This window comes from Lagopus muta, chromosome 13 (genome assembly GCF_023343835.1).
Source record: "Lagopus muta isolate bLagMut1 chromosome 13, bLagMut1 primary, whole genome shotgun sequence".
NCBI lineage: Eukaryota > Metazoa > Chordata > Aves > Galliformes > Phasianidae > Lagopus > Lagopus muta.
Genome location: NC_064445.1, coordinates 15,124,797 through 15,147,861, shown reverse-complemented (window position 1 = coordinate 15,147,861; position 23,065 = coordinate 15,124,797). Strand labels below are relative to the sequence as shown.

At 38.9% G+C, this 23,065-nt stretch overlaps 1 protein-coding gene across 10 annotated transcripts in view; it reads right to left on the bottom strand.

The window, feature by feature from the left end:
• The window catches only part of TENM1 (teneurin transmembrane protein 1), a 537,663-nt gene that overhangs the window by 149,209 nt on the left and 365,389 nt on the right, over nucleotides 1-23,065 (bottom strand). For all 10 annotated transcript variants that reach the window (XM_048959375.1, XM_048959377.1, XM_048959378.1 and 7 more), the window contains one exon: nucleotides 719-959. In XM_048959375.1, the coding sequence (XP_048815332.1) occupies nucleotides 719-959 (241 nt within the window). The remainder of the gene's footprint in view (nucleotides 1-718; nucleotides 960-23,065) is intronic.

Sequence of the window (23,065 nt, the reverse complement as noted above, 5' to 3'; positions counted from 1 at the left end):
GACAGAAGAAGCAGTTCATGTACTTCTGCAGGCAGAATGCTGAGTACTGATTCACAGGTTTGCTGGACATGGGACATACTTGCTTTCCACTATTTTCAGAATATATTATTTATAAATAATCACATCTGAACCCGGAATTGAACTGTCCTTCTACCAGCTCCCAAAGGTAGGGCTCTTCATGCTCCATAAATGCCCTGGACCTGTATAACTTCTCTATTATCAGATGGTGTTCTTTGTAGGTATGTGCAATAAAATGTTTAAATACACCTTGATGAAAACATTATTTTAATATTATTTCCTACTGTTTCTTATCATCTGGAAGCCAAAGCCTGAAGACGGACCAAGACCAGAAGTGCCATAGATCACCAATTAATCAATACTTCTACTTGCTGATTACAAAATGTCTCTGGGAGAACGTTGGATCATCATACAAGTACATAAACACAAGTCTTTGCTGCACACACCTTCAAAGTCATAATTTACACTACTTAAGAAAATCAGTCTCTTCCCCAGCTTTGCAAAACATATGCTTTTACAAGCTCTGTCAAGCTAGATGAATCAAGTGAAAAAAAACCACACATGGCTACACAACATGGATTCAAATCAAAATGCTTTTGCATGGTAATCATGCAGTCCTTCATCTTCTTACATCGGCATCAGACCTCCCCCCTCTTTCTTTAACATTTCGGTAAGCTGTGTAGAACAGGTTGGTCCATACCTGGTTTCCAGCGGTATGTTGCTGTTCAAGACCCAGCTGTTATGGAGATGCACAGAATCCTGTGTGCTGGTGGGGGGCGTTGGGGCAGCAGGGCTGGGCTGGCTGCGGGTCGTCATTGATCTCCTCTGGAGAGAGTCGGCCGCCGGCGGTGGTTTCCTGGTGCAGGTGCACGCGTGTGGCGGCGGAGGCGGTGGTGGGAGAGGTCTGAATGTGAACTGGTTGTGCGGGCTCCCCGGCATGTCTGAAACAACACAGAGAAGAAACCCGGGGGCTTACTGCTTGGAAAACACTGGGAGAGCATTGGGGATGATATACGATTTAATGGGATTAAAGGACTGCGAGCATTGTGCGACCGATCACATTAACTCAGGTGTCTGTAAGCTGTTAGTGCAGTGTGAAATAATTTAAGATATAAAGCCCTACTGAAATGAAGACTATTAGATACAGACACTCTTCAGCACTGCAGTTAGAGCAACAAGGGAAAAAAAAAAAAAGAAGATATAACTTTCACTTAATTTGTCCCAGGATTTTTGGGGAAATAAATAAATCAAGTTGGCATTGAATTGCTGCACCTACACCATTTGATTTCATGAGGTATAAATCTCATCTAAGAAGAGCATTGAAAGACACAGACACAATATAAGAATTAGCCCAGCACTTCATATAAAGAGAGAAATAACTGAATAATTCCTACCACCTAATAAATGCCTCCCATAAAATAAGGTCAACGCATTTCACCTACCTTGGCACAGCACTTGTGAAATGACGGCTGGGAGAAGGCCACCTCACAGGCTGTCTGAATGACCCACCTACCTGCAGAAGCTGAAGGCAGGTGGGCAGGGCAGCCCAGGGGTCCCACAGCAGAGCAGGCAGGGATGGGTGATGGGGACATGGTGCGGGGACACCTGTGGCCCTGCCCCATGCGAGCCCGAAAAAATTCCCTGCAAGGAACTGCTGCTGCCACCCATTTACAACACACGCTTTCCTGAAATTATGACATATTTTGTCTTCAAGGTGAAGGATGAAAACATGCCCCTTCCCTTCTTGGAGTAGCTGGCAGAAAAACAGCACTTTTTTTCCTCTGTGACAGCCACAATTTACCCCAATTGGAGGAACAAGGTTGTTCAGTGCTCCACATAAGCTTCTCTATGCTGTGGTAAGCAAAGCTGTCACGGATTTGGCCCAGGCTTAATCCTTTTAATTTCATTGATCTTTTATCAAGGCAGAATTCTTACAGTTGCATTAGGGTTTACACTGCTATATTAGTTTGCATATACCAGAAAAGCATTTCTAAGCATATTAGAAAATTGGAGGCCTCAGTAAATTAAATCACTGGAGTCAACAGTCCGGAGCTCTGAAATAATCTGCTAAGACACTTTCATATAATAATTAATCTCAGTAAATCCTGTATCCTGCTATTTTAGAATTGAAGCTACCGAAATTTTGGATATATCATTTGACGTCCAGCATCCTCAAGTATTTGATCAGTGACTTTCTCAATCTTGTATCCAGTCTACAGAAGATTTGCAGGATTACCATGCACACTACAGTTTGTGTGACACACAATTCAGTGGTCTTACTGCTGTCCTGTCAGTTAGAAAATCACTGCCAGGAAACACAGATAGATGCTATAAGGTGCTTCAAAAGCTCTGCAGTAAACATTGAGCATCCAAGGTGACTGCTTCTCTAGGTAAATGGGAAAAACCTGTGGAACCAGTATGGCAACACACCTTTAAGTTCCTTTCTTCCCCTTTTACTGCCCCTATGCTGTCAACAGCTACCATTTGCTAATATTTTTCTTTGCTCCATGCAGTAGGCTGGAGCCTACTGCTTTGTGAACCGTAAAGTATTTCTGGTCGGTGGGGTACGCAGTATCTCCCAGTGCTATTTCTCACAATAAATTAATGCACCAGATTTCCTGGGGGATTCCTTTTTAATTATCACACTTGTCACCCTTTCCTGCAGCTACTGGCGTCAAAGAAAACCTCACATCACATTTGGAAGTATTTTGGTGATTTGAAGACAGGTCTTCCCGCATTAGACCTTTACTTCAATGAAGCACTGAGAATTCATCAAGCTGAGAATCTGGCCTGAGTTTCCTATTAGCTTTTACAGACTTTCCTAATTTTCCCTATTTAGAAAAGTTATTTTTGTTTTGCTTGAAACTAAGTCTACATCTCATTAGCTTTATTTTTATACCACAAACACTGTTGCTTGGAATATAAAACAGCATTGTATCTAAATCTGCACACTCACAATTCTGCAGGGCCCTGACTAAACAGTAGGTTCTGTAAAATAATTTCTGTAAAATAATGCAAAATAATAAAATAATTGGAAAACTATTTGAACACCTAAAAAGAGAAACTACACAAACTAATCTGTCTAAAGTCACAAAGTTTCCAGTGTATGAGAGCAATACAGAAATTAACTGAACTGTAAATTTTATCCTACTGCAGCATAATGCCACCTATCCACGAGAACACCTGCTTTTATCTTTAATGATTACTTAAAACATTTAGATTTAAAAATTTTTTAGACAACAAAGTTTATGCATGCTATGCAAACATAACATTGTTCCCAACGTGTTTATTGACAGAGTAGAAGTTTGAAGTAATCTAAAGATGCAATGACAAACACAACTTCATCTCAGTTTCCATTTACAATGATATCCTACAGATCAGATTCTCATCTGAGCAATATGCAAACAAGAAGAGGTGCTCCTGGGCCTCACAGATGGACTTCCTGTCAAAGTTGCACTGTTCCCACCTGCACATGAACTTAGCTTTTATTTATTTCCTTATTATACAGTCAGAAAAACGTTCTTTAGAATACTTAAGTTTATTCTCCTATCTTTTTTAAGAGTTCTCTCATGTCCAAGAGCATGTCTAGAACTTTCCTGTTTTCCAAAGGCATAAATATGACATTCTGCTCTCTTTGTACTTCCCTGTTGAATACTGGATCTGCTTTAACTCACACATTGCCCATCTACTCCACAAACTGCACTTAAACTTCTTTTCAGTCCCCCTTTTTAAGGATTTCTCTTTCATTCTTCAGTAAGTGTTCATGTGTTCATCTTTTTTCTTCTGAGACAACTCCCTAAGTCAATGCATGTGATCCAAAGGAGAGAATGCTCTATTGACGTTAGCTATAAAAAAAGGAGAACTCTCATTTCAAGGATTTTCACTCACTGTCCTTTCTTTTAAGCTTGATAGGAGGAGTTTGGTTATGTCCTGAATGTTTCTTCATCTTTACTTCTGAATCATTCCTTTGGATTGCTCTTAGTCAGTTTGGAATACAACCCGCTTTGTAGCAGTGGAATAACAAGGCTCAATATTCTGCAGCTAAAGAGTGCAGAGCTAAACAGCTCCTTTCTATCTGTTGAGTTCTCCTGCTATTGCTTTTTCCTTCAGGGAACACCATAATTCATATCTTTCTCTTCTAGTAAGCAAGCATTTCTTTCCTACAACAAGAGGAGAGGTCATCCACTTGGAACTTCCCTTTCTTGTTCTTGCTGGGCTGCTGGGCTGCCATTCTGATCAGGGCAACTGACCAGCCATTCTGTGGCACAAACCAACGGACAACAAAAGCCTTCACATCTACTCATTTTCCCCAAAAGTGAGGATGAAAAGCCTTCACTATCTTAAAGATGCAGCAGAATTGTTTTAGAGTCTTGCAAAAAAATGAAATAAGAAACTGTAGCTACTACCCAACGCAATTATTTTTGAAAACAACCCAGAACTTTGGGAACCATTTTCCTAACAGTTTTGAAGCATAATTTAGAGTACTTCTCAGATCCATGAAGTAAGAAAGAGTAATTGAACAGTTTTATCATTCACTGACAAGACTACAACAGCCTGCATTGTGACAAAGTGAAGTATATCAGAAAGAACATATTAAGAAGTAATGAACCTTAACAAGTTTGCATCTAACCTGTAGTACTTTCAAAGTATTTTCATTTTTTCAGTTCCTAAATTCATTACTTACTGCTATGTTTTATTCTACCAGGCATGTCTCAGCTGAGTAAAAATTAGTTTGCAAGTCATTATTTAATGAACTAAATAGCAGCATGTGCTCAGAGATGTTAGTGTAGGTTTCTACTCTATGGGTACAGTACTACTCAGTTACAAACCAATCAGTAATTTTTTATTAAGTGGAGGTGAATTATAACAATCCTATTTATGAAAATAAAGCCTTGAAACAGGTAACTCTGCACAATGCAGAAAGGCATGTCTGACAGAAGGATCTTGCCCAGAGTCTTGCATCCAATCCACATGAATGGGCATTGAAGAACTGGGAAACATTCTGCAGAGAAAACAAGCTCAGTGCTGAAGACTACAGTTAAAACCACAGGATAAAAAAATTCAATTTTACAATGAAATGCATGTACTGGGTCTAAGCAGACAAACTAAGAATTAAACACAGCCCTTAATACTGCAGAGTGCTACATGTTAATACTCCTATTGATCTTGTGCAAGTCTTTACACCCTTTCCTTCCATTCCAGATTCAATTCTATGATTCTATGATTCTATTCTATTATATCTCCAGACTTATATTTCCACGAATGTCCTAATGGCCTTTCCAAGTCCATCATTATTTGTTATTTCTCTGAATCCCTTTTGTTTATCCTGTGATATATTTTGAGAAAAGGCAAATATATTAAAAAATGTAAATTAGATTGCTCTGTTGATGTGTAGATTTGTGCTGTATTTTGATAATCTGCTTTGCGCTTGCTCCTTCAGACACAGCTTGGTGTTTAAATGGCTTACTATATTTGCAAAATGCTTTGCTTCTAGCACTTTTTCAGAGCACTAAATTGTGAAAGTATCTTTAATACCAATTTGCCCTTACATTATAGTTCTGCTCTATATACATTCAGTTTTTCCCCTCCATCTTTTACTCTGTAAATCCACCAGAACATAAATTATCAAACATCTCTGAAGAATTCTACAAACCATTTGGTCTTATGCAACATAAAGATTATAATGCAGTGAAAGCTTACAAACTACAGGACCCATGGAATCAGAGTCCACATAGTAAGCAAGAGAGAGACCTCCAGAGACCTCCCTGTCACAGGACATCCAGACAGACTGATAGAAGGAGAGAACAACTAAGCAAAGTACATAACTTGGGGGTTCTGAGCCCTTTATGAATCAGTATGGATATAACCTGATATAGTCAAGACTAGAATTTTGCACCACAATGCCAACTCTAAGAGTAGAACGAACCCAATGTATCATGATTTAGGGGCTGTACAGAAAATACTGGGCAGCACTTCCAAGGAAAAAATAACAGAGGTCGTAGGCCATGTGTTTTGAACAGCCCCAATGAACATAAAATACAGTCAGATTTGTACTATGATGATGTAATGATATAAGACAAATTTGTTATATTTAAACATAAATTGTCCACTGTGTTCATAGAAGTCCCATTAAATGTTTCCTGCATATTAGTTCAATTCACTTGAATCCCTTACAGTCATTCATACACACTAACAGTGTCTATCTTGTGATTCCTAGATCACTTTAACAGGAAAAAAAATGGTGACGTAAGAATACTGACAATTTCCCAATGCCAACTTGCTTCTTCTGCTTTTTCTTCAGCACAGTCAAGTTTAGCCATGTTGAGAAAGGAAATACAGACATTCAACTCTTTCACAAAAGCAAGTAACATGAATGATGTACAGCCTCTGTGCAGCCCTGTATTTTGGCCACAAGGAAGGTAGGAACTTCATAGAACTTTTGCAGAACATCTTTTTCTATTTTTACAATAAAAACTGTACTGTGACAACATTTTGTAAACACTTGTAAAGAACTTCATTCTAGTGAATTTTATGAGAATACAAAGACCTACTTTCAAACACAAGGTAAAAAGGAAAGCAAGTCTTTATCTATTGTGCTTCTACAGAGGTCAGTATTTTCTCTTTCTGTAACTCTGCTTAGCATACTCTCTTATGAAACAGTGCTATATTCATCTAAAAATCCTTCTGAAGTCCACATTTATTTTGGAAGATTAATATAAAACATTATTTTAATTTACATTTTTGGTCTCTTTCAAATAAACAAATGCTGGTTTACTTAAGGTGCACTAGGACTTTGCAAGTCACAGTATAAATGATTTTACATGCGTATAATACTGGTATCAGTACCTTACAACATTATCTGCTACTTGATCTAAAACCTTCTTGAAATCCCTTCCAACCCAAGCCATTCTGTGATTCTATGAAAAATCCAAGCTACAGAGAGTATAAGGGATTTTCACTAGCAGGACTTCTGTATTTGGGCTGTTGCTGTTGTCATGAGGGTGATGCTGCTGGGCTTCATTAGTAGTGTGTCAAAAGCAGAAAAAATAAAAATACTGGAGACCTTGCAGCATTTTGGAAAGTAAGAAACAGCTACTTCAGAATTGTCTCTGTAAATAAACTGTTTAGGAAAGATGTGGGAGAAATTTTCTCGCCAAAGAATGGAGGTTTGTACTCATTAGAGAAGGGAAGGCAGTGATTTATCACTAGGGAGCTGTCACACAGCAGCCCTTTCTAACTTTGCTGATAGGATGAATTTAATAATATTCTCCCTTTCAAGATTCCAAAGATCCTGGCATTTGTCTTTTTTGCTCACCGTATGCCTAGCTTGTCAATTTTTACTTTGTAAAATTCTTGTAACAAGACTGATAAGATTCTTTTTTTTAGGTGTGTGGGTGGAAGTGTTTTTCTTATCTTTCTGATGATACAAGTGTTAATATACTCAAATCCAAAGAAGTGCTCGTGTGCCCAAAGCCTTTTTTTTTTTCCCCCCAGCTATATCAGCTAGTGCAATAAAATACATTACCTTTCCTGACAAACTTTGCCTCACTTAGAGGCACTTATATCTGTAGACCATTAGAGCTCCAACAGCACTACTCCTCCTTAATTAACTCCATCACTCAGTGTTTTAACTTGGGAGTTTGACTGCTGAAGTAGAATAATTTTGGACATAAACACTGCACTGTAAGGTGCCATCTCTGTGCTGCAGTTTGTAACCAGCAATGAGTTTCAGGTTATAATGCTTTGTAATATGCAAGTTTAAAATGTTTTCATGCAGAAGCACCTGACAATATAATCACACTGAAGGGTGTTTGTAAAATATAAGCATTGCCAAAAGGGAGCAAAGCATCACAGCTCCTGAGGTGCTTTTATTCTGCTGAATTGCCTGAATTATAGCTTTACTCTATGGTATTTCTTCACGTGTCTGTAAGTATCAGTATCCTGTTCGTATAATATTTATATGCAAAGCATCACATTTACGTGAGATGCTCACATGTACATCAATTAACATGACAACTTAGAAATGAAACAATCTTACTCAGTCCCTTCATGTCATTTTGTTGCAGGTGGTAAAGAGCAGACTGGAATGGATCCATCATCTCAAATCTCCTCGTAAATCATTACAGCATGTGCAGACATGATAGGCCTGTTGGTGTCTGAGTCACAGGGGTCAAGGGAAGAACATGGGGGGAGGGAGAAGAAGCACAGCACTCCAGGTACAATGGAGAACAAGAGAACTGCCTCACCAACAAGCTTGGGCTTCCAGAGGTCTGTTTGGCAGATCAAGCAGCTGCTGGTACAATTAATATCACACAGCATTCCCACAGAGGAGGTGATTGACAGCCCTCAGTCAGCTTAAAGGCGTTATTTCAGGAGAATGCATAATCCCAGCCCTTACTTAAAAGCGAGGGGTTCATTCAGTATCACAAGTTGTGAATTCTACTGGTGGTAGATCACTGGGGACATTACAACCACTATGCCAAAACAAAGCAAGGGAGATTATGGTTTACACAGTATGCCCGGCTTTACAAGAGCCTGACAATTGCAGGTAGCCTGGCAGCAAATTTTGATGACCTTAGAGGTGAACAGATTTTCATTAAAGAGCAGTTTATGATTGGTAAAATAGGTTGCAAGCAGCCATAGCTGTAAAAATTAATGGTTCCCCAGTTATTGATGGCTTTCGGACAAGTGATATATATTCAAGTTTTGCCCTTTGTGTCATTAAATTCATTAGCTGTGAGGGCTTTTAAAAAGGGATCTATGGGTAATGGAATTAGGAACTATAAATCATACTGAATACACAGTGTATTTAGCCCAGTGGTCCAGTGGAACATGGATACATTAAACCATTTTGTTAACAACCTCTCTATGACAGATGGCAACCTTGCCTCTGACCTACCCCAATGTGTTCCTGCTATTTTGATGCGTTCTCAGGAAGCAGGCCTGCTGAGCTCTAACCATGTTACAGGCCCAAATACGTAAAAATCCCTGCACTGTTTGAGCTCACTGCACAGGGATGGCCAAGGAGAGGACTGGTCCACTTGACTGCCACAACAGCTTCTGGAGAGACACAGCCCTGCTCAGCATCCCTGTTTGCCATGAGACAGAGCATTTTAGTGAATATAAAACATCCTGCAGCTCTACAGAAATGTGAAAGGATGGTAAGCCCTATTTAAACCTGTGGGTCACACTGGGACACAACCAGAGCAGTAGCACCGCCTGCCCTGCATGGCTGGGATGACGTACCAGGGATTGCCCTACCTATGGGAACTCACCAAGCTATCACTTGGTTGGCAGCACTCAGTCTTGCTTTAAGCTTCCTTCTGGGTGTGCGTTCCTGAACACTTTGGATTCAAGCACAAATCCCAGGTCCAGCTTCTTCTACTTGCATATGTAAAGGTTTAGTGTTCCAGCTCACTGTATCACACCCAGCACAGCTCCTGACATTATTTTGCAGAGGATAAATAAAAATAACCATCCATTTGTATCATAAACAACGCGTACAAACAAAGGGGCTTGAAGCTTTTCTGGCTCGTTCAGTAATTGTGCTTCTATCCTCATATACTTCATTTTAAAGACAATCCTTTTAGAAAGACTTAAATAAGAGAGCATAGGGAGAGATACAGACCAGTTCCAACATTCATAATATTCCAAAGAACAGGTTTATAGCTTACATAAGAAAATGAAGGAGTCTGTTTTATCCAATAAAACAGCACCCCATATGCTTTTATTATAGATTTCATGCTGACATCAAATCACTTGATAAGAACATCTTTACAAATATTTCCAGTGACTGTTATATGACTGTAGGGAGTATTAAAAAATATATTTATCTGTGGTTATATAGTAACCTGCGGAGGGGAGGAAATAGCTCTGAAATGTGTCTGCAAAGTGGAAATGTGCAGAGTTTAACTATGGCTTTATATGCCAATGTGTATATCTATCTCAAATTCATCCAAATAATATTAATTTAGCACTGTTCACAGAATTACCATGGTTGGAAAAGACCTCCAAGACCATCCAGTCCAACCATCCACCTCTCACCAATAGTACCCACTAAACCATGTCCTTCAATGCAAAATCCAAACGTTCCTTGAACGTTTTTATAAATAAATGTTTTTATCTGTCTCTACCTGAATATATTCAGATACCTTCAAATAAATTAGGAATATGAACCATTACTCTTCCCAAATGTAAAAAAAAGAGACTTTCACTTTGACTTAGTAAAGGTTAACTTTAAACACAGCTGATGAATTTACAAGCAACAAGAATGTGTGCTTCTTACGGGTCAGGAAATTCTGATGACAGTTGTTTTTTAATTTTTAAATGCAAAAGGATGCAACCCCTCCTTTCCTCTACTCTGAGCAATCTGATCTATAAAATAATTTGCAACTAATATATAAATTGCAGTGGGACATTCCCACTTCTTCCAACAGTCCTACTGGCTCCCTCTTGGCCCGAGCAGAGAGCTGGTAGTACACCAGACCATTTCCTTCAGCTTTACTTTTGTCCTGCTTCACAGACAACATCTGTCATCCTTCAGCTAACAGATTTCTTAGCAAAGAGTTAAATCAAATTACAGATTTAAAATATAGAAGGGCTACTCTAAAACTAGCACCTCCTATTTTACTGTGTTGGCTCACAACACCAGAAGTTGAAGTTAGCGTTATTTCCATGGAAATAAAGGGGAGACACTACTTTTGGAGTGACCTGCACATATATATCCTTTTAAAGTTTCATTTCTGAAAAGAAAAAAAAAAAAAGAAAAAAAAAAGGAATAATTTTCAAAATAATTTTCAAATTTCCTAGAATTCTCATTTAAATATTGACTTAGTGCTCTAAATAAGAGAAAAAATGTATTTTATAAATACAAGGAACATGGAAATCCTGGCTGCCGAAGAACCAATGTCTTATTTAAGAAGGAGGTTGCATGCCATTGTCAGAGAGCCTAACAGAAAGGTGTTTGTCACTCACCTAATGATTTTACACGGTATCTAATACCAGCTGAAGAATATGCTTCAGTGTAGAACGAGCAGACTGACTGCTTCTGCCTTTTATCCCAAGAGGCAGCAAGTTGCTGCCCCTCGCAGTTCAATCCACAAATAAAAGAAATACTTTTACAAAAAGATCTATTCCTGCCATTGATGCTTGCTAGCATTTTGTTTCAGAATGCTGGCACTTCTCCTATAGCACTACGCTTGCTTGGAGGAAAGACAATGTTACATGTGTAAGTGATGGCAAACAACAAATCGATTATTTTCACAAAGAAAACAAAAACTCCTGTACGGGAAGACCAAATCACAACTCACAAACAGCCTGAAAATGAATGTAACAGACTAGGCGTAAACCCACAAGCTTTCAAGTCAGTCTCTCAAATGCTTACTTAGGTTTTTGCAAGAGAGAGTGTGGATTTTCAGGCACACCAACATGCTGACACCGCTCTGCTGAAGCTGCGGCTGTGCCCTACTTCTTCACAAGGGTTCAGGACTTTTAGCTGCACTCTTACACGCCTTTGAAGACAGGAGCTGAGCATCCATCAGGTAGCCCTCAGGTCACTTTGGTACCAACTAATTCAGACAACCAGCTTTAGGAAATGGGTTTCGACAAGCTTCTCCTATTGCTCTTGCTCAACTTCCAAAGGAAATCCGGCGCAATTTAAAATTCACAAAGATGACATCATTTATGGCATTAATAGGTCATAAAAGTTCTCTGTGATCATTTCCTCAGTTAACCTCGATGCTTTTCTAAGTTGCTTTTCATTCAAAGCTTATCTATAGGCAGTTATTTAAACTCTTTGTAACTAAGACACGCATTTTTGAATATTATTAGAAATTACATCTATAAAATATCGAATAAAACCTTCAAAACAAAAGCATAAAGAAGTATCAAGGGTAACATACTTTTTCATAAGAATCTAACCAACAAAGTATTTTAATGAGTGCACATCTATTAAGAGAATTCTCAGGATGCAGTAATTATTATTCATTTTCTAGAATTGTTTCACCATGAAGCTTTATGCTACTACGGGGACTTTAATGTTTATGTTTTGTGACGGCTGCATTGACTATTAAAAAGCAATTTGGCTGACATTTTAAGTCTTTTGTTGCCAGTTTTAATTGGATTGTTCACCAAGCATCAACTCCCCCGTTAGCTGCAAAAATTACAGGCCGACATCAGTTTATAGTAATGACTGTTTAATGATTTTTATCCTGTCAGTATGCCCGCATCGTATGGATGCATGCATGATTAGTTTCATATCAAGACCTGTAATTAAATAATTGAAACCTAAACAAAGCAGAATACCAAACAGGAACACATCTTTAATAAAGGCTCAAAGATTTTTCAAGACACTTGCTACTAATTAAAAAATAATTAATGTTTTGAGGTCTAACAGTGCAGAAGTTGGTGTCAGAGGAAGAAGTTCTCTGCATCTTTTCCAAATTCATGGCTACAGAAGAAATTTCCTTTTCAGTAATGCAAAGTTGGAGAGCTCACAGCAACGAGTCTTTGCTTTTTGGTTTTAAAATTGACTCAAAACTATTCAGTGTTTGTTAGTAGCTGTTTTTATTTGCTTCTGAGACCAGTCCAAGCTTCTTTTAGAATGACAATTCTAAGAGACAACAACAATTATACCTCCACTGAAACTTACAACACTTACAATCACAAAATGAGCGTGCAAACTGCAGAAACTGCAATTCTTGCAAGAAAACTATTATTCTCTATGTGGTTCTGAATCCCATGCCCAACTCCTGCATACTTCAGAAGTCCTAATAGTTATAACCAACAGCGGTCTTACAAAAACAACTCTTTCAAAATGTGAAATATTGCTAGAAAGTGAAGAGCAGTGAGCCCAGAGCAGGGCCAGCCCTGCAGAGCCAGTGAGTGCCTTCCTGCTCACCTGGCTACAGCGGAGCTCAGAAGCCGGGGGCTTTCTGGGCTCCACACTTCATGTTTTTTTGGCCATCTGACACAGCTAGGAACTTCCTGTAGGCATTTCAACTCTTGAACCTTTGTATTTTGTATTCTGACAGCTAGAAAGCTCAGGGAAAAAAAATCACCATCGAAAGAATAAATTCTCAAAGGGTTTTCACTATCTTACTAATAAGCACAGCCGCACTATAAAATCTGGGCTGGGCTGCCTGTCAAACAATGTCTCTATAAACAGAGTTGGGATGTGTATCGATTCCCATTAAACTTAGACCCCAGAGTTCAAATACCAGACTTCATTTTGTTATGCGTTTGGTAAGTATTCAGGCAAATTTCAGCAGTTTATAGCAACTTGGAAGATCTTCTGTTCATCTGTTTTCAGGCTTGATTTTATGGGCTATAGTGACCTGGTAGAAAATGTTAACCTACTGGAAAGTCAATAGATTTTCAAGGTTGCTTCATTTTTATGTACAAAAAGCTGTATTCCTAGCAGAATCATTCATTTTCCTTTTACTGCCTGGATGATGGCTTAAAACCTGTTCTGACCAAACTTCTGAGCAGATGGCTTTATTTGAAAGATTTAGGGGTAAATTGAGGACCCATCTCTTTTCCCAGTTACAACAGCATGACACGGGATTACCTCCATTGATTTCAATTATGCTATTCCAGCTTGATTCACTAGAAATAACCAGAGAACCTTGAACTCCAACCTTTTTGGAGGTATTTTTTTTTTTTTTTTAGTATTTATTTAGAAACAGAAAATTTCCCACTTCAGAACTCCAGCTGCGAAGCAACGACAATTCTGTTCCAGGAAAAGAGGCTCCTGCATTTGTGATTTAGAAAGGGATGATAACTGAATCAGTGCGATATAGGTTGGCACAAACTTATTTAAATCTGTAAATATAAGAGGGCCAGCAAAGGCATGTGAATCAGTAGATGAAGACTTACAAATGCAACATACCTCCAGGTGCTTGCTGAGTTCTGCATTAACTCCAAGTGCTCAGAAAATGGACCAATGTTACGCCAGTGAGCAGCTGGATGAAAACCTCTTTGCTGTGCAGAGCTTTACTAATAGAATGTAACAGTATGAAAAATAAAGCAAAGTTGCACAAAAAGCAAAATAAAGCTAAATCATTACTTATACATGAGGTGAAATACGTTGCTGCTCTTGCCACTTTTTTTTTGGGGGGGGGGGGGGGGAACACTTAGGCATAAATAGAAGGGATTTGCAAACAGGTGAGTAGAATAATGATGTGGAAAAGCCACTATGTCAGAAGATGCTAAACAGACTGTGTAGTTTAAAGACAAGCAAGATGTAAATGATAGAGAAATAAGACAATTAGAATTTAATAGGTAAGCAGATATTTACTCTCTCAATAAAAGTACGATGGATCACTAAGTGAAACTGTTAGGAGACAAATTTAAAACTGATCAAAGGAACTTGTTTTTCTTCTTTTTTTTTTTTTAAACAATATTTAATCGGGGAAACTGTGAATGCTTTACATATCAAATCCTATATAGATAATTATTCATTCACACAGAGTAAACAGGCAAACCCAAGCGTATCTAAGTTTAAACTCCAAATATAAAGAGGAAGCAGTTTTATATGTATGTTATATATGTATGTTTTATGAATACAAAAAAAAAAACACAAAAAAACAAAAAAACCAAAAAACTCCACTGAATACAAATTCCAATGGAAAATAAAATTTAGACAGATATTTGCTCAGTTTATTTACAAGACTAACTTTTTATCACCTGGAAGGGTTTCATTTCATAGACCTTAACATACCAGCGCAGAACAAAACCTGTACTCATTGCTTGCTTCTCGTACCAGCCAGAGAACCCTAACTAAATTCAAGCCTTTGGTGGCTTTCTTTTTTTTTTTCCTATTTGATCAGGTCAACCCTGTTCTACTCAGAATATCCTTGGGGAAATAAGAAATGAATGGCATTTACTTAGCCAAAAAGTCCAAAGTGATCCATTCTTACAATTGAAAAAGAAGAACAGATGAACCCTTCAGTCTTGTACCACCAATAATGCAAAAACAAGAGATGCAATACTCAGTCTGTGGATCTTGGAGTCAGCTAGGTATGGTTCTTCAAATAGCAGTTTGAAACTCACCATGTATGAGGAACCACTGCTACAGCATTTGTTGTGCAGAACAGAGAAGCAGTTCCAGCTGTCCCTCACCCTGATATGTTTCAATTCTGATTTTGAAGCTTAATTGCAGCCCTCTGAAATCCGTAACTCTTAGCAAATACAGTAAAGAGCCTCATACTGACTTTGTGACAGCAATGGGAATACCACACTTACACCTGGATGATGTTGTACAATAAGCTTGTAATGAAGTACCCTGTGCCAAACTCATCTCACACTCCTGAATAACAGGATAACAAAGGAAACTAGAATACAACAAATAGTGCTTTTCATACATTTCCTTGTCCATCTGCCTTACAGTGCTACAGAACTTGCAAACAGAAGGTAAGGAAAGCAAATGTATCACAGAGATGGACGAAGGACTTAGGAAGAGCACTAGCTGTAGGTACCTTTGACTGAAAAGGGTGGACATAATGGGTGAGGATCAGCAGGCAGTTTCAGCTCGTGTAATTTCAAAATGACCTTTTAAATGTGATTATTAGAGCTGAGTCATAGCACTCAGCTGAAATTGAACTCTTCGGAATTCCACATACTTACAACATACAAATCATAAAGAAAAAATCATTATATGTATCAGAATGGAAGGACAACTCAGACAGTTTTCTTCCTTCTCCTCCAGTCTGCTTTTCACAATGTCACGCTGACAAAAAAGCAACACACCACACATCCATCAAAATAAAGCATATCCTTCCGCAGAAAAAATACCCTGCTGAAAAATGTACAAGTAAATATGTCAGTAAATTCATTCCAAATGAAGAAATAACAGAGCACAAAGATAAAATATAAGACAGCTGTATGTATAGTTCAAAGTGAGATTCTTGGGATGAAAATTTTGCATATTGTAGGAGGGCTTGTAGGGATACTCCAAGGCAGTCTGCAGCCTGTAATGGTCTCCAAAGCCCTAATTTTGTCATTTTTTATCAACAGCAACAACAAAAAGGGAAGGGGGAAGGGAAAGGTACTGTCGTTGACTCAAGCCTGCAGGGAATGTGCCAGCACCATTCTGGCCCTGCATTCTGCAAAGGAACTGGTGTCAAAAGGGCCACAAAGAAGGAATTGGTACCTTTGCCTGGAACCACCTGGTTCTGCCAAGCCAAAACTCACCTCACCCTTGTGAATTGATTCATCACCTTCCAAATGATCTCTGAGTATGACAGCATTGTGTATATTTACATTTCTCTTCATTGTGAAGTGCTAGTTAGCTCCATTTAACACTGCTGTGCATTATCTGTATAAAACTACTTTACACTACTTTCAGAATGACTCTACCACCATAAAAAGGCAGATAAAAAACAAAGCAAAACTATAAACAACAACAACCTAACAAAAAACGGACCCCACGGCAACAACTGCAAACTCCATGTCTTTGCAGAGATCCAGCAAGGCAATGGTACATCTGTTCTATTAGGTTGAACTAATAGAGAATTCTTGTATGGCCAGTGTGAAATTCTGTGCATGTCATCGCTGAGGATGTAAAATCACCTGGAAGATTTCCAGCACAGACTCCATGAATTACAAGAAAATTCTGCACTCGGTAACACCATAAATTCCTGCCAGAGCACAACTGCGTACAAGCGCTCGTGAAGCACACAGTGAGCACAAGCACAAGAGCTCCCTTAATGTGCCAAAAGCAAGGGCGAACTCTTGTCACTGGAACAGAGCCAAACCTCAGAGATGCTCCTTTCTCATAAGTGAGAAGCATGGATGAACTGAGACACTGCCTTATTGTACTTTCCAATAACCCAGCTGAACACAAGGGAGCTGCAAAGCGTGTTCCCTTGTTGGGCACAGTAATACAGTCCTTCTCTCAGTCTCTCTTGTTGCTTTCACTGGTGCAATGAAGCTCTTTATTTTCTGTCCTAAGTTCTTATTGTCAAGCAAAACTGAGCAATGAACTGAGCAATGAATAGTTGAGCTGACTGCAGAATTTGATTTAATACTCCTATAACACATTGAACATAAAAACGCACTACGGAAGTGCTAAGTCTTATTAGGCCTGGCAATAGTGGATGCAAGGTGACAGCTTCCCTAGACTTGACAGTATTGCTCACCAGAAGACTCCAGTGTGTAATAGCATAACCAGGCATCACATATAATACTTAAGGGCAGAAAAAAGAGGAAGTGCTCCTCCTCACAAATCCAGAAGTCTAGCTCTGGTGGCTTTCATCTGAGCATGGGAGGCTCAGCTTTATTTGCTATGTCTGACACAGAAGTGGAGCTTGAATCCAAGGCACTCATAGCAGACACCTACTACTGAATGCTCCACTCTGCGCCCTTAACAGCTAGTTGGCAGAGGGATTTGAGCTTCTGTCACATAACATGGGAGCTCCTGGCCTCTGCACTGCAGAGCAAGTCTGTCTGTCTTGCTGCTCCAATAAATATTTCATTATTTGTATGTTCTGAAGTAGCTCCCAAGAGATGATTAGGAGAAAGAAAGAGAGATGACTGATGGTGTAGTAGGTGCTAGGATATCATTTTCAGTCATCTCCTTCACTGTCATTTGACTTTCCAGGTGAGTATCTTGACAAGTGCTTTGTCTCTGTGAACTTCATGCTCTGATGAAGAATTTCACCTCGGAACAGAAAACTCTTCTTTGGGGAAAAATCATTAGAATTGACATGCTCCCTGAAATGTTTGGGTTTCAGCACAAGTGCAAAGGAATCTGATTTAGCATTTTAAAGCTCTAGCACAGATCTGCAGGCAGCTCTGCAGGGTGAGGGAGAAGGCACAGTGATGGACTTCCCTCCTGCAAGCAGCAGCAGAATGCTTCCAGCAGAGAGGATGGCTCAGGTGAGATGCAGATGGCCCCATGTCTATCAGTTGGGGAGGCCACCAGCTCTTCCCCTCACCACTTCTTACTGTACCTACCAAAAGTAATGCAAAAAGAAAAAAGGGAAAAAAAGAAGGTAGCCAACAGGAGCTTTTTGTTGATTTCAGTGGGAACTGAGTAAAACTCAAAGTGCATAATTTCAAATCCATTTAAAACAGTGAATAACCAATTTAGCAGTTTTCTTCATATAGATGAAAAAGACTCCATGAATGCTGAATGTATCGACGCACTGCTGATGCCACAAAGACAGACTAATCTACTGTAGAGCCCAATAAAAGTCAGATACCTGGTAATCTGCCTCTTTGTCAAGCAGTGCTCCCTCTAATCTCATACAGGAGAGATAAGAGACAGCACGGAAAGCTAAGAGGACAGCACTTTAGCCCTTTGTTTGAAAATTTCAATAGAGAACATTTTTCAATGCACTAAATGGGTTCTATTCAAATGCAGCACGAAAGTAAACGGTGTCTAGTTCAGTGCGCATGGTGACCTGCCCCAGTTTGTAGGTGAACAAAAGCATAAAAGCAAATGATACAAGTTCCATTTTGCTCTCCAATATTTCATTAGGGAGCTAATTAAACTGGCTGCACTCAAATGCAGCACATAAACAATATTACACATGAAGGGGAGAATTTCTGGGTAGATATTAGCTGATAGCACTGACATAAATGATTTTTTTTTTCCTTTTCTCAACAGTTAGGAACAAAAAGCTTTTTCCCCATTACCTCATCCTAAGTAGTTTTTCAAATCAAGCCCATGTTCACACTCACGCTGTCACTGATAATGGATCTTGTGTCAAATAAGAACAGAGTAAAGGACTTGATAATAAGTGCAATTATAAAACATCAAAAATGGTAGATCAAAGTGGATTTCCTTTATTCCACTGTGTACAGTCACTTCACAGCTTCTCAGTGTTCCTGTCATGTGGTCCTGACAGGATGTATTAATTTTCTCTATTATCATAGCAACAAGAATGGCACACTTCAGAAAGCAGCTGACAAATGCAGCTCCTCATTATTACTCTGTCTTACTTTTATTCATTTTGTTTATAAAAACACTTTTTAAATCTCCTTCTCCTGAGATTCTCAGGCATGATGATAGCCCTCAAACGGTTGATAGCCTTGCAATAAACAAAGCCCAGGGACAGTCTGAAGCCTTCTGAGCACTGACAGTCTCCGAAAAAGAACTGAGTTACAACCTGCAAGACTTTCAAAGCCAGTAATAAGTCAACATTAGGAGAACTTGAAAACTTCAGCTAACCATTCCCACTCTAATTCGTTTTAGAAAGGTATCCATTTTCTCTACATTTACTAAATTCTGTATGGGAATTTACAGCAGAGATTGGTAATTTAACATACAGATTGCATTTGAAGAAGTAATAAAGCACAGAGTAGCGCAAAGCTCGGTTCCATTCCTCCTCTTCTGCCCCATGGGTGCTGCGACAGCTCCTGGCAGCTGCTCAGCTTGGTCAAGGCAGTGACAGCCAGATCCTTCTGAAGGGAAAGGTACAAGGCAAGAAAAGAGTTTTAGAGCATTTTGCTACAGGGGAAAATACGGTTAGAGGCATTGAGCCAGTGGCCTCATCAAGAAATTATGCTTAACTCTCCAAATACGAAAGCTCACAGAAACGGGTTTTTTTTGAGCTGATTACAACACGTTGCCATTGCTCTTGTTAATATCCAAAGGAACACAGAATTGAGCCCAAACTGTAAACTGCATAATATAAACAAGCTTATGCAAAATAAAGTTCTGAAGCAATACACTGTCTTACAAAATTGCACGCCTCTGTTGAAGTGAGTAAACCATAACAATTTGTACTAAGCGAAAACTTAATATCCACACTAAAAAATGAAAATGATTGTATTCAACATGTAGAATTTCATAGGATAAATTCTGCTTTATACAGGCATGCCACTTGAAGCACCACATCCAAAGCCTATAACGTCACCCTGAATTTAGAGCATACTTGCATAGTATTGACTTTCATGACTGGTTTGAAAGGGTAACTCTAAATTCTCTACAGCAGTTGTCTACAACATGGCTCTACACAGCTGGAAATAAACCGAAGTATTATGCCATCCTGCCGTCACAAAGAATAACTACCTTGAATATTAGTATAAAAGTGGATGCAGCAGTTTCACATCCTATCATGAATATTGCGGCAATGATGCGTAGAAGTGATTTACATCTTCATTATTCCTAGAATGTAAGAATCGCTATTACTAGCGCTTTGTAGAGTCATTTGCCTGCATTTAAGCAAGTTATGATTAATGTAATTTGAGTAGAACGCATATTGGACAGATAGATTATAGCCCTGCTGATATTGTATGTACAATAATTAGTACTGTGACAACAGCTAATTATTTTTAATTTTAAAGCTGAAGGATTTTATCTGCAAATATTGTGGCTGTAGTTAATAGATCAATCCTTTCCGCAGCCAAAACAAGGTGACAGAAGTGATGCATTAAGTAAATGAGTAATTTCTTATCAATATTTAAAAGTAATGGAGCGCCAATCAATAACAGCACTAGACATTTAAAGCGCCGCTATTAAGTATTACTGACAAAATTAGTATATAAAGTATCCACATCACCAGCTCACCCAGGGTGCTGCGCAGCACAAGGGAACTTACTAAACGACAATTGAAAACATAAAAACTACCTGCTTTAAATTCAAGAGAATTGAGGTACTGAAACGCTGTTTCAGCTGCATGGAAGACCATCTGTCTGTGTAAGAATTGGAGTGAAGAAAAATATTCTCAGATGAACCCAAACAGAATTACCTCATTGATTTTGACAGTAATAGTCTGGAACAGCATGTCCAAATCATATGGTCTGCAGTTAATATTGGGACCTTCCTTACCTGCTAATTACCACACTAATGTTCTGTATATCATGATCACATACATCTAAGAATTCAGGTAGCAGAACACCAGGGAAACGGTGACATGTCCAGTTAAAAATGAGCACCAGGTTTACTTTGGCCTGGAAGCTGTCAGCTTAAAATATTTGAAAAAGAAAACAATAAAAAATGTGCAGCTTTGGGAAAGGAGATCTGAGAGCTTCCAAGAGCCAAAAAAGTAAAAAAGCCGTTCACTGGCACGTGAAGATGTCACGCAACATCCAGTATTCCATAATGGGCAATGAAGTACTTATTCCAATACGAGGCACTAATCAGCTATAGGTATAATATGGGAGAAACTAATAGCACTGGGGAGACTGCTTCAAGCTTTCACATCTGCTTTTTCTACCCCTGGAGAGTCCATCAATCACCAAGTAACTGGTTCATGCACAAACTGCAGCTACCGATGATAGCACTGCATAGCAAATTCTAAGGCAGCCTGCCTTTGTGCTGAAAGACCCTATGATATGGGTCCAAGCTGTTGCCAAACGGGTCAAACCCCAACATTTTGACAGCTTAAATCAATACAAGGTGGAATGGAGGAAGGCAAACAATATTTATCATCCCACTGTTCTGAAATAACGAAAGAAAGAACAGAAAACACGGGATAAGTCTAAGTACGAGATTTTCTTAAACCCACTTATCCATTTTCCTTGGAGCTCCTTTATCCCAAAGAGAACGATTTCATGCTTTTATACAACTGAGAGGAACACTACTCTACTTTAAAAGAAAGCCTCATCCCGTCAGTATCGCCTCCGCAATGCTCCTGGGGGAGCAGGCAAAGCTGGAGGAAGGCTCTGCCTGCAGACTGATCCGAATTTTAGAGGAGTCTTGGGCATGCTCCATCTACATCATTCTCTGGGATTGGAGCAGCACACTGATTTTCTTTCAGCCCTTTCAATTTTATGGCAATACAGAACATTAATAATTGATGTTCCATTGATTCGGTTATTTTCTTTAGGAAGTTGTACAGTTCTTCCACAGCTAAGAGCTGCAGAATGTTCCCCAATGCATTCATTTTTAGCATTACTCCTCTGTTTCACTTTGAATCAGTTTATTAGCCTTAATTTGTACCCTTGTGCTTAACATCAAGGAAGTTACTTTTTGATTGACTCTGAAGAAATAACCCTTAAAACCAGAAACTAGCAAACAAAAGCTTTCCCAACAGAACAATATTTAAAACTTAGTGATACTAGAACAAACTTCTTGGTATCATTCACTTGAGTGGTAATTGCTCAGTGGAACAAAGAACCCATTTCTAATAGAACACTAGAATATTCACGTCCCTAGATCCTTTAAGTGCTTTTGGTAGCAGATTAAATATTAATACAAAATAATCTGTACTGCTATTCAACCATTTCTTGCATTGCTCATCTATAAGGGATCACAGAATGGAGCAGATGAAAGACTGATGTCAATATTATAAAATACTTACATACAAATACTTATAATACAAATACTTTGCTTTTCTTTGAAGCCAGTCAGTCTTTACACAACAAGAGAGGGACTCATCTGCTGGCCCTTAAGATTTTCTTGAGCTTCTACATCTCAGAATCTCCACAAGGTAGAAAAAACAGTCAGAAATGTAAATATTGTTTTTATTAGACAGAAGTTCCATTATGTTGAGAAGAACCTAAGAAAACCCATCAGGAAACTGCACCTGAACATGCAGAATGAGAGATATGCAAAGCTGGCAAGAACAAGCTTAATTTCAAGGTAAAATTTTGCTACAAATCTAAAACAGGCTTATCAGAAGACTTATGAGGCGTCTGCTCTCACCACAGTGATGCCTGTTTCCCTAGCTAACCCATATATACACACCTGTACTGAGCTGCAGCAGAGAGGACCCCAGCTTCCCTGCATTCTGTGAAGTCTGGGCCACATCTTGTGTCCTTCAGATATCCAACAACATACAGGCTTAAGTCACATGAGATGACTAAAAGCAATCCGACCCAAACCCCAGTCTCCATGCTATTACCCAGTATCTTCTCTCCACACATCCAAGCCTTCAGAAGCAAACATCAGCTTGAAGCCCGATAGTGATAAAGATTGAAAGTGGTAACAGATATCTACAAAAGAAGCTAAACTAGTAAAACTCATGAAAAAGTATGGGTGGTACCACTGTATTTCCGTAGATTTTAATGTTTCTCTTTAAATCACAATTGGCACTGACTGCACTACTTATATGTTAATGAACAACACCTGGCCTCAGCTGGATATAAAGAGGCTGGT